Source organism: Myripristis murdjan, chromosome 20, assembly GCF_902150065.1.
Source record: "Myripristis murdjan chromosome 20, fMyrMur1.1, whole genome shotgun sequence".
Lineage (NCBI taxonomy): Eukaryota > Metazoa > Chordata > Actinopteri > Holocentriformes > Holocentridae > Myripristis > Myripristis murdjan.
Window position 1 is genome coordinate 347163 of NC_043999.1, and position 12500 is coordinate 359662.

Here is a 12500-nt window from a genome sequence, read left to right on the forward strand (position 1 = left end):
CTGAGAGCCGGTCAGAAACCCCCAAACCCCAAACTACAGCCCTTTACAACACACACACACACACACACACACACACACACACACACACACACACTCACACACACACACACACACACACACTGCGCAGTCTGTACTGAAGCGTCAAAACGTTGAATAAAATTTTCTAAGAAAAGGAAACATTGAGTGTGTGTGTGTGTGTGTGTGTGTGAGAGAGAGAGAGAGAGAGAGAGAGAGAGAGAGTGTGTGTGTGTGTGTGTGATTGACACATTAGCTGTTAATCCCCTGCTAATCCCTGGTGTTAGCAGGCGCTGCTGATTAGCCCCGCCCGCTGATCGTTAATTAACCAAATCCCTCGTTAAAGCAGAACCGAGACGACGACGTGACAACTGTTGACATGACGACGGTTACCACGGATACCGCCTCCTCCGGGTGCAGCGCATGGCGACGACGTGTGTGTGTGTGTGTGTGTGTGTGTGTGTGTGTGTTAGAGCGCAGTGTCACACATGGAGTTTGACAGAGAATAAAAAGCTCCATCTAGAAAAAGTTTCTTGATAAAACCACGAGGTGCGGCTCTAAAAACACAGATCTACGTCTGAAGTGAATGAAAACATGTCGGCCTTCGTTCACACTCGTCCTGCTTCTCATTTGTTCAGAAAAAAAAAACAAAACTACTGAGGAGAAAAACTGTCAGCATCTATCTATAGATGTCTTTAACTAAAACCACTAATAATAATTAAAACTAATAATAAAATATAGAAGCTGTATTAATAGTAATAATAAATTTTAAAAATGGTGTTGGCCTATGAGGATTTTTTGTTGTTTTTGTTGGAGAATATAATAAAAAAAAAAAGAAATGAATAAACCAATAAATGAATTAATAACAAAAAAAGTAGTAAAATTGAAAAAACAATTATATAATAATTATATTAATTATATAACTTTATATCTTTAATGACTGTGTGGTTATTTTAATTTTACAGTGGCTCATTATTTATATATTTATTTATTTACTGGGGATGAGAGTCTACATTTTACAAAGAAAGGAATGTTTTCATCAGCCAAATCAGTTTTTGATAGAAAAAGAGGAATTCAGTTCAATAACAAATGAAGAAAAGTAAAATGCTGCTGGGCTCCGTGTGCTGAGCTGAGGCTGAATGTTCTCATCATAACTGCTTTGTAAATCAAGTTTAAGATGAAGAATCATTTCTCCATCTGTAAAATTTCCCATTAGAGTTCTTTCAAATTAAATGCAGTTGAAATTCTTTAGAATAAAAACACAAAACGCCTTGAAGTAACGGCTTTTTTTAAAGAGTGAATTATCGTTTTCAGATTATCATTTGTTTTTGTGTAATATCATCTAATGTGTTGATGTCTAGTGATTTTCTGGGATTGGTGGAAATTTATATACTTATATTTTTGACATATTTATTGTACTTCTGTTTCATTAGAATTTTTTTTTTTTTTGCGTGTGCAGGCGCTGTTTTATTTTCCACATGAAAACCTTATGAAGGTACAGCGATAATTCATATTTTATGAAGCCTGAACAGAAGCCATTACAATTGTTAATTTTCTTGCTTCACTTTAGTCCAAAGCAGATTTTTTTTTCTCTCTGTCATAAACATGATGGAATAATGCAGCAAAAGCAGTGAAAAATCACAAAAGAAAGAAAAGAAAAAAGAAAAAAATGTGATAAAATTTGCTCAGTATCAGATGACTATTAAAAAAGATTATTAAAGGTTTAGTTTGTGTCACCAGTGAAATTAGTAATGAAAAATACAAGAAAACTGAACTAAAATGACTGTGAATTTACAAAAAAAAAGTGTAATAAATAAATAAATATATGAGTAAATAAATAAATTAATTAAAAATTAAATAAACAAAGACATGAAGTGAATTTTGTTGTTTCTGAGGCTGAAAGCAGCAGGATGACTGGAGCTGCACGTCTCATGCTGCTCAATGTTTCATGCAGGCGTGTGTGTGTGTGAGTGTGTGTGTGTGTGTGTGTGTGTGAGTGTGTGTGTGTGTGTGTGTGTGTGTGTGTGTGTGTGTGTGGTACCTGACGGGCGCTCCTCGGCTCTGGGCTGGTTTGAGCAGGACGGTGACGGTGGAGTCGGTCTGATTCAGAGGAGACTCCTGATCATAGGCCGGCATGAGAGGAGCTAGGAGACAAGGAGACAAGGAGACAAGGAGACAAGGAGAGGAGGCAAAGAGATGAGCAGACAAAGAAAAGTGACAAGGATACAAGGTGAGGAGGAGACAAGGAGGAGAGAAGGAGACAAGAAGAGGGGGAGAGGAGGAAGAAAGGAGTGGTGACAAGGAGACAAGGAGAGAAGGAGACAAGGAGACAGTCAAGGTGTGTTTGGGTGAGGTGAAGGAGAGACTCACTGGGATCATTTCAATCTGACAAACTGCTGCAGGCTTTCAGCCACAAGGTGGCGCTGCTCTGAAGGAGGCTCTTCTGACTGAGTACTACACAGTACTGCTCCTCTGCTGGTATCACACACACACACACACACACACACACACCTGATATCTTGGTGGTGAACTGGGTGATGACTGGAGGTCCGAAGCCCTTGACGGTGGAGGCTCTTATTGTGAAGGAGTAGGTGGAGCCTGGGTACAGGCCGCCGAACACGTGGCTCGTCTCATTGGCCGGTTTGAACACCTTCCCGCTCTGATTGGACAGGTCGAACTCTGTGTCGAAGGAGCTCAGAGCCTTGTAGGAGATCTGCAGGCGCACACACACACACACACACACACACACACACACACACACACCTCTGAGCTGTGTTCTGTAACTGTGAAAAAAACCTCACATTTATTTCTTTAAAAATATTTTTGAAATCACTTTAGAGCAGAGCGACTGGACTCGTTAAGCACCTCACAAACCATCCAGGATTCAGAGCACACAGATATATGTGTGTGTGTGTGTGTGTGTGTGTGTGTGTGTGTGTGTGCCTCTGTCTGTGTGTGTGTGTGTGTGTGTGTGTGTGTGTTACCTCGTACTGGCGGATCAGCCCGTAGGTCTGCTGTGGTTCCCTCCAGCTGAGGCTGATCTGCTGCTCGTAGCTGCTGCCCAGGATGGAATCCACCGGAACCGCTCCAGGAACTGAGAGACAGACAGGTCAGAGACAGACAGGTCAGAGACAGGCAGGTCAGAGACAGACAGGTCGGAGACAGATGGGTCAGAGACAGACGGGTCAGAGACAGGCAGGTCAGAGACAGACAGGTCAGAGACAGGCAGGTCAGAGACAGACAGGTCGGAGACAGACGGGTCAGAGACAGACGGGTCAGAGACAGACGGGTCAGAGACAGACAGGTCAGAGACAGGCAGGTCAGAGACAGACAGGTCAGAGACAGACGGGTCAGAGACAGACAGGTCAGAGACAGACGGGTCAGAGACAGACGGGCCAGAGACAGACAGGTCAGAGACAGACGGGTCAGAGACAGACGGGTCAGAGACAGGCGGGTCAGACAGGTCAGAGACAGACAGGTCAGAGACAGACAGGTCAGAGACAGGCAGGTCAGAGACAGACGGGTCAGAGACAGACAGGTCAGAGACAAACAGGTCAGAGACAGACAGGATGGAGACAGAAGGGTCAGAGACAGACAGGTCAGAGACAGACAGGTCAGAGACAGACAGGATGGAGACAGACGGGTCAGAGACAGACAGGTCAGAGACAGGCAGGTCAGAGACAGACAGGTCAGAGACAGACAGGATGGAGACAGACGGGTCAGAGACAGACAGGTCAGAGACAGGCAGGTCAGAGACAGACGGGTCAGAGACAGACAGGTCAGAGACAGACAGGATGGAGACAGACGGGTCAGAGACAGACAGGTCAGAGACAGACGGGCCAGAGACGGACAGGATGGAGATAGACAGGTCAGAGACAGACGGGTAAGAGACAGACGGGTCAGAGACAGACAGGTCAGAGACAGGCAGGTCAGAGACAGACGGGTCAGAGACAGACAGGTCAGAGACAGACGGGTCAGAGACAGACGGGTCAGAGACAGACGGGTCAGAGACAGACAGGCCAGAGACAGACGGGTAAAAGAGAGATGGGTCAGACGGGTCAGAGACAGACGGGTCAGAGACAGACGGGTCAGAGATGTATGGGTCAGAGACAGACAGGTCAGAGACAGACAGGTCAGAGATGTATGGGTCAGAGACAGACAGGTCAGAGACAGACAGGTCAGAGACAGACAGGTCAGGGACAGACAGGTCAGAGACAGACAGGTCAGGGACAGACAGGTCAGAGACAGGCAGGTCAGACTGGTCAGAGACAGACGGGTCAGAGACAGACGGGTCAGAGACAGACAGGTCAGAGACAGACGTGTCAGTTATGGATGGGTCAGAGACAGACGGGTAAGAGACAGACAGGTCAGACCAGTCAGAGACAGACAGGTCAGAGACAGACAGGTCAGAGACAGACAGGCCAGAGACAGACGGGTCAGAGACAGACGGGTCAGACCAGTCAGAGACAGACAGGTCAGAGACAGACAGGTCAGAGACAGACAGGCCAGTGTCTGTCTGCCTGTCTGCCTGTCTGCCTGTCTGCCTGTCTGTCTGTCTGCCTGCCTGCCTGTCTGTCTGTCAGGTGTCTCACCGTCCTCGTCGGTGAGCAGCAGCAGCTCCTGGCTGTCTGTCCGCCTGTCTGTCTCCCTGTCTGTCTGCCTTCCTGTCTCTGTCTCTCTGTCTCCCTGTCTGCCTGTCTGTCTGTCTGTCTGTCTGCCTGTCTGTCTGCCTTCCTGTCTCTGCCTGTCTGCCTGCCTGTCTGTCTGCCTGTCTGTCTGTCTGCCTGTCTGCCTGCCTGCCTGTCTCTCAGGTGTCTCACTGTCCTCGTCGGTGAGCAGCAGCAGCTCCTGGCTGTCTGTCTGTCTGTCTGTCTGTCTACCTTCCTGTCTGTCTGCCTGCCTGTCTCCCTGTCTGCCTGTCTGTCTGTCTGTCTGTCTGCCTGTCTGTCTGTCTGTCTGCCTGTCTGTCTGCCTTCCTGTCTCTGCCTGTCTGCCTGCCTGTCTGTCTGTCTGTCTGCCTGCCTGTCTGTCTGTCTGTCTGCCTTCCTGTCTCTGCCTGTCTGCCTGCCTGCCTGTCTGCCTGTCTGTCTGTCTGTCTGCCTTCCTGTCTCTGCCTGTCTGCCTGCCTGCCTGTCTGCCTGTCTGTCTGTCTGTCTGTCTGTCTGCCTGCCTGTCTGTCTGTCTGTCTGCCTGCCTGTCTGTCTGCCTGTCTGTCTGCCTGTCTGTCTCCCTGTCTGTCTGCCTTCCTGTCTCTGTCTCTCTGTCTGCCTGCCTGTCTGTCTGTCTGCCTGCCTGTCTGTCTGCCTGTCTGCCTGCCTGCCTGTCTGTCTCTCATGTGTCTCACCGTCCTCGTCGGTGAGCAGCAGCAGCTCCTGGCTGTCTGCCTGTCTGTCTGTCTGTCTGTCTGTCTGTCTGCCTGTCTGTCTGCCTGTCTGTCTGCCTGTCTGTCTGTCTGCCTGCCTGTCCATCTGCCTGTCTGTCTGTCTGCCTGTCTGTCTGTCAGGTGTCTCACCGTCCTCGTCGGTGAGCAGCAGCAGCTCCTGGCTCTCTTTTCTTCCTTCTGGGTTTGTGAGGAGGAGCTTCAGGCTGACGTTGGTGAAGGGTGGAAGGTTACGCAGGGTGTGCTGCGGCAGGGCGCTGCGCGTGTCGTACACCTCCTCCTCCCGCACCTCCTCCTCCCTGCACACAGAGCCGCAGTGAGTGCACGCCGCCGCCTGCGGGGGGCGCCCTGCCCTGCCCCACACGCCCCGTCCCGTCCCGCCCCGCCCCGCCCCGCCACGCCTCATCACTACTGTTAGTGTTATACTTTACAGTACTCCAGTATTTTTACCCAGTACTGCAGTACTTATGATTAGCTAACAGCTAACAGTGACAGTTAGCTAACAGTTAGCAAGCTAACAGTTATGATTAGCTAACAGCTAGCCAGCTAACAGTTACAATAAGATAACAGTGACGGTTAGCTAACAGCTAACAGTTACAGTTAGCTAACAGCTAGCAAGCTAACAGTTACAGTACAATCACAGTTACATTTAGCTAACTGCTAATGAGCTAACACGTACCGTTAGCTAAGAGCTTGTGATGAGCTGAATGGAGGAGCTGCAGCTGAGGGCTGTCAATCAAACGGAACAGAAAAGCACGATCCAATCAGAACATGAGCTCAGCTTTAATGGAGGGGACGTCCCGCCCGCTGTGGCCGGACTGATGCTGATTGGATAACAGCTCTGACACGCCCACAACACGGAGGGAACCTGCCTCCGAGGCAAAACGTTACGACCAAACACATCGTCCAATGAGACGCCGTCACACAGCGTGACGCATCGGAACGCCGCTGAACACGCCCACGTGTCGGCGTGCTGAGTCGGCGGCGTGCTGAGTCGGCGGCGTGCTGAGTCACTGCTCCGTTAAATTTGAGCTGGTGTTCTGATTGGATCGCTCCAGACTTACACGAGGAAGTGACTTCAGCATGTCAGTCTGTGGCTGCATGTGTGTGTGTGTCTGTTCAGTGTGTGTGTGTGTGTGTGTGTGTGTGTGTGTGTGTGTGTGCAAGGGCGTAACTTTGACTTGAACACTGGAGGGTTGAGATTTCCACCTGTGAAGCAGGTCTGAGGACACGCCCCGCATGAGAAAATCTTTAAATATTTTGATTATATAGAGATATATAATATATATAAATATATAATATTATAAACATAAAGTTAATAGTGATCACGACCACGGAAAAATCATCTTCATGTATACAGACGATCTTTGGCTGATCAAGTGACCGCACAGAACTCTCCTATTGGCTTTTAGCCCATCATGTGACAGCACACGGGTCTCTGATTGGATTAAACAACACGGAGATCCGACCAAGCAATCTGATTGGTCAATCAGACATTTAGAATGGGCTCAAATGAGCATGACAGCACGGCTAGCTGAGCTCAAATAAAAAATAACTCATCACTGAAAATATTACTCTGCCTATATCTTATTGCCGGAGTCTGTGTGGTTTCCATGACAACACGAAAAGTTTCACTGAAACCCGCATCAAAAGCCGCTGTCAGCTTTGTTCGCCTGCATGATGGACCATTTTGTCAGTTTTGATTTCTTTGGCGACCTGAGTTTGTATAAACGGCTGAACGAGGAAGACAAGACAGAAGAGAAAAAGGAGAGATACGAGAGAGTGACGAGTGAAGAGCTGGATCAGCTGGAGAGGTCAGGAAATGAAGCCGGTACGGCACGGTCAACGTCTTGGGCCGTCAAATGTCTCCAAGACTACCTGACAAACACCGGGCAAACAGCTGATTTCTCACCTGTAAGGAAAGAAGAGCTAAACAAGATCCTCCGTGAATTTTGTGGAGCTTTAATTTCTATAATAAAGAGAATGAGATGCCTCAGAGGATTCAGCACCACGGACAGTACCTGCTGAGGCAGATTCAGCACCACGGACAGTACCTGCTGAGGCAGATTCAGCACCACGGACAGTACCTGCTGAGGCGGATTCAGCACCACGGACAGTTCCTGTCAGATTTTCCACAGAGATGTGCGGCTGTAACTTTGTTCTTGTTATTAATGTGTTAATGTTATGTTATTAATTAGCCTATTAATCGTTATTATTTTGTTTAGTCTTATGAGTTTCCGAGGCCATTGATTTAATTAATTTGTCTTTTTTGTTTGTATCTGTACATTGAAATGAACATTTAATAAATCAATACATCTGTGAAAGCTGTGGTCTTTATTTCAGAGGTAAATTGATAACAGCCTGAAAAGGTGATTCTATAACTCTGTTCAGCCTTAATGTGACTGCTTACTGTCCTTACTTTTGCTGCTTAGCCACATTAATCGGAGCTGACGTTAAATTGGAGTGACACACCCCCAGCTGAAATAAAACATCTGCTGGTGAGTTTATGAAAAGACAGATGTTTGTTGTGGCACTGACACTGGAAAGCAGTAGCCTGTATTTAAATATAACTGTTAATATAAGTTGGTTGTAGATAAAGATCAGCTGTGCTGCTGAGTTGTTGTCATGGCAACTGCTAGATTAAAAATGACTGAGAAGTCGGCAGAAGTATAACTATCAGTCCAAGAAAAAAAATGATTTTTTCCAGCAGATATTCTAGTTCCAACATGATTGAGCTAGCAGAGCAGTTTTGTGTTGCTGTGTGTGGAATTTATTCAGTTTTGGGAAATCACGATGTCTAGAAAATATGATCAGCCCAAGTTGGCTGGCAAGGACTAGTTACCGTCAGATCTTATGTATTTCCACTGAAACGGAGAGAATACGAGCAAAAAACTTTGATATTTTGAGAGTGAAATGCCCACAGTATGAATACATTTTGATTATATATTTTATTTTGTTGGTAATAGTTACCAGGTACTGTCCGATTCAGCACCACGAATCTGCCTCAGCAGGTGCTGTCCGTGGTGCTGAATCTGCCTCAGCAGGTACTGTCCGTGGTGCTGAATCTGCCTCAGCAGGTACTGTCCGTGGTGCTGAATCTGCCACAGCAGGTACTGTCCGTGGTGCTGAATCTTCTGAGGCATTTCATTCTCTTTATTATAGAAATTAAAGCTCCATAAAATTCACGGAGGATCTTGTTCAGCTCTTCTTTCCTTACAGGTGAGAAATCAGTTGTTTGCCCGGTGTTTGTCAGGTAGTCTTGGAGACATTTGACGGCCCAAGACGTTGACCGGGCCGTACCGGCTTCATTTCCTGACCTCTCCAGCTGATCCAGCTCTTCACTCGTCACTCTCGCGTATCTCTCCTTTTTCTCTTCTGTCTTGTCTTCCTCGTTCAGTCGTTTATCCAAACTCAGGTCGCCAAAGAAATCAACATTGAAAACAAAACGGTCCATTATGCAGGTGAACAAAGCTGACAGCGGCTTTTGATGCGGGTTTCAGTGAAACCTTTCGTGTTGCCATGGAAACCACACAGACTCAGGCAATAATATTGTCGCAATAATATTATTTTTTACTGCTAAATTGAGAAAATTTACCACATTGTTGTGTTTATAATACTTAACAATCATTATAAATAATTCTGACATGATATTGGGGGGGTTGTGGTGGCTGGTTTGGATTATTGCGTGGGTTGCAACCCACCCACCCCCCCATAAATTACGCCTATGTGTGTGTGTGTGTGTGTGTGTGTATGTGTGTGTGTGTGTGTGTGTTCAGTGTGTGTGTGTGTGTGTGTGTGTGTGTGTGGGTGGGTGTGTTCAGTGTGTGTGTGTGTGTGTGTGTGTGGGGCTCTGACCTGCTGCCCCCTGCTGGTCGGTAGCGGTAGTGCACTGTCAGGTTGTAGCTGTGGCAGCGCGTCACGTTGTAGCCGAACGGCTCCCAGCGCACCGTCACCTGCTTGGCCTGGACGTCGACCACCTCCAGGCGCCGCGGGCCGTGCATGGGATCTGACACACACACACACACACACACACACACACACACACACACACACACACAGAGGGTTAGTTTGTGGTTTCAGCTGCAGAGATCATCGACACAGCGAGATGTTCCACCTCCAAGACTTTTCTTTAACAGCAGCTTTAAAGAACGTCACACGGAAAAAATCAATAAATAAAAAAACAAACAGCAAACAGATGAGTCTTCCTTCAGTGCTGCCCCCGCTGGACACAGCACTGAACTGCAGGCTGATTAAAGATCATGTGGGTCAGAGATTGAAGTGGTACATTTATGAGACAAAACTTCTGACAGTGTGAAATCACAAATTTACATAAAAAAGGAGGAAAATTTGTTGTTTTATTCATAGATCACAAAATGTATTAAAGCTCCGTCCCACTTCCTCTGGGTTCCTCAGAGGTTCCTCTCCAGAACGTTCCTCTGCTCTCCTCCCAGAGCGAGCAGTGGGCTTTCAGAGCTGCCACATCACTCCTCCTCCCTTTCCTCCATTCATTCCACTACGATATGAACATGAACTTTCAGAGCCTTCACACTTTCTTCACTCCAGTTTTCCATCAGCCCAATAAAGTCCTCCACATGAGTTTTCCTAAAAGCAGCAGCACTGTTGGCTTTTCAGGACTTTTTCACACTGAAACGCTCCCTCCTCCTCCTCCTCCTCCTCCTCCGCCAGGGAAAATAGTCCCTAAGCGGGGAAATGTTTTGCTTTCCACAGCCGATCATCAGCTGTGTGGTTTCTGAGTGTTGATCAGAACATTATGAGGCGGCTGCTTCAGCCACAGACTCTCAGTCTGACTCTGAGCTGGGAAATCTGCAGCAGGATCTGATGAACGGTTTGTTGACGTGGAAAAACATTTAAAATCTTTGAATCTCTCCAGACTTCTTTAAAAACCCGGTTTGAAGAAAAATTTAAATCTGAAGAAACGACGTCAGAAACAGATTTTTACTTTTTTAAAAATGTGTTTTCCATGTGGAGAAAAAAATATATATTTCCCTGTGAAAACCATGAACACCTGAACCTGACCAGCTGCTGTGAGGCTGCTACACAACACACACACACACACACACACACACACACACACACACACTGTGGTATGGATGTGATGTTGTGTTATTGATGTGATACAAACTGAATGTGGTTCAGATTTGACTTTGATGGATCTGAACGAGACTCAGCTGAGAGAGAGAGAGAGAGAGAGAGAGAGCGAGAGAGAGAGAGTGGTGACAGCACAAGATTAAAGGAGCTGACAACACACTCACACACACACACACACACACACACACACTCTAAGTGCTGCACTTCAACATGACAGACACTCAGACAGAGAGAGAGGAAATGATCGTCGAGAGCAGGAAAGAGGAGAGGAAGAAGGAGCAATTTCTCCTAACAAAAGCCCAGCTGTGTGTGTGTGTGTGTGTGTGAGTGTGTGTGTGTGTGTGTCTGTCTGTGTGTGTTTGCAGGTGTTTTTCTGTAGAAAATGAACAATACCTTTCCTGTTCGTTGTCGACTTTCATCTGTGTGTGTGTGTGTGTGTGTGTGTGTGTGTGTGTGTGTGTGCATCAGTCTGCGAGAAACTAAATAACAGGAAAAGAAGTTTTATACATGACAATTTAATACACACACGCACACACACACACACAGTCACACACACACACACTTCAGGCTTTTAGCAGAACAATAGAGGCACTTGTGAGTTCCTCCGCCTCGATTGTTCTCTACTGTCTGATGACAGAGTGTGTGTGTGTGTGTGTGTGTGTGTGTGTGTGTGTGTGTGTGTGTGTGTGTGTGTGTGTGTGTGTGTGTGCTGTTGTGGTAAATGGTTGGTCTACAGGGAACGCTCACACAGACACACACACACAAGAGCAGTCGAGTGCAGCTCTCACTGGACATTGCAGAAACTCTGTGTGTGTGTGTGTGTGTGTGTGTGTGTGTGTGTGTGTGTGTGTGTGTGTGTGTGACTGTGTGTGTGTGTGTGTGTGTGTGTGTGTGACTGTGTGTGACTGTGTGTGTGTGTGTGTGTGTGTGTGTGTGTGTGTGTGTGTGTGTGACAACGCGGCAGTGTAGCCTCTCTGTCCTGTAATAGTTGGCTCCTCAGAGACACCATCGCCGTGGCAACAATGAGGGTCAGGGGTCAGAGGGAGGGGGAGGGGATCCTATTACCCATAATCCCCCGGGGCTGAGGGAACGGTATCACATGAATCCCAACATTTCCTGAGTGTGTGCGTGTGTGCGTGTGTGTGTGCGTGTGTGTGTGTGTGTGCAGTGAAACGTGGTTCCTGCTGTGCTGCTGTGTGTGGTTGCCATGGTGACTGCACGCAGGGCTCTGGGTGTCGCTATGCAGTTGCTAGGGCGTTTGGGGTGGTTGCCATGGTGATGCTGGGAGGTTGCCAGGGTTAGCCAAGGCTAACAGCAGGCTAGCTGCAGAAGCTAACTGTGTTGCAGCTGTCAACACAATAAACTGACAACAACAACAACAACAACAACAACAACAATAATAATAATAATGATAATAATAATAATAATGATAATAATAATAATAATGATAATAATGATCATAATCCAGCTAATGATGTGAAGTGTTTATAATCCAGCTGGTGTGATGAAGGTCCTGCAGACGTAAAGCCGCCGCCCCTCCTGATGATGTCATCACGCTGGCTCTCATTAAAACGTCTTCACTCTTTCTTCAGCTCTGTCTGTTTCCTGCCCTCTGCTTTCTCCTGACGTCACTCCTGCTCTTGTTTTCTTGACATTGAGCTCCAGGAAGTGACACAACAATAATCAACAAAAGCTTTCATCTCATTTCTGTAGTGACATCATCGTCATCTTCAGTTAGACAGAATGCGGTATCATCTGCATATCTGAGTACCTGGCAGCCTGCATGCTGTGAGCGGCCGTCGGCTGTGTAAATGTGAACAGGACTGGTGGTAGACCTGGACCCTGTGTTGAACCTGTGTTAGTGATGATTCTCTCTGACTTCATACTTGAAGTTAACTTGACAAATTGGGTCCTATTCTCTAAGAAATTTAAAATAAAATAAATGAACACCCCTGGCCCCTTCATATTGAGGAGGTTTTGATGTGCGGTTGAATTG

General features: G+C 46.9%; 1 protein-coding gene across 1 annotated transcript in view; it reads right to left on the bottom strand.

The window, feature by feature from the left end:
• The window catches only part of ptprma (protein tyrosine phosphatase receptor type Ma), a 94152-nt gene that overhangs the window by 2662 nt on the left and 78990 nt on the right, over positions 1–12500 (bottom strand). The window contains exons 10-14 of the mRNA XM_030079880.1: positions 9251–9401; positions 5528–5694; positions 3000–3109; positions 2527–2728; positions 2057–2159 (exon numbers count right to left, since the gene is read on the bottom strand). Of these exons, the coding sequence (XP_029935740.1) occupies positions 2057–2159; positions 2527–2728; positions 3000–3109; positions 5528–5694; positions 9251–9401 (733 nt within the window). The remainder of the gene's footprint in view (positions 1–2056; positions 2160–2526; positions 2729–2999; positions 3110–5527; positions 5695–9250; positions 9402–12500) is intronic.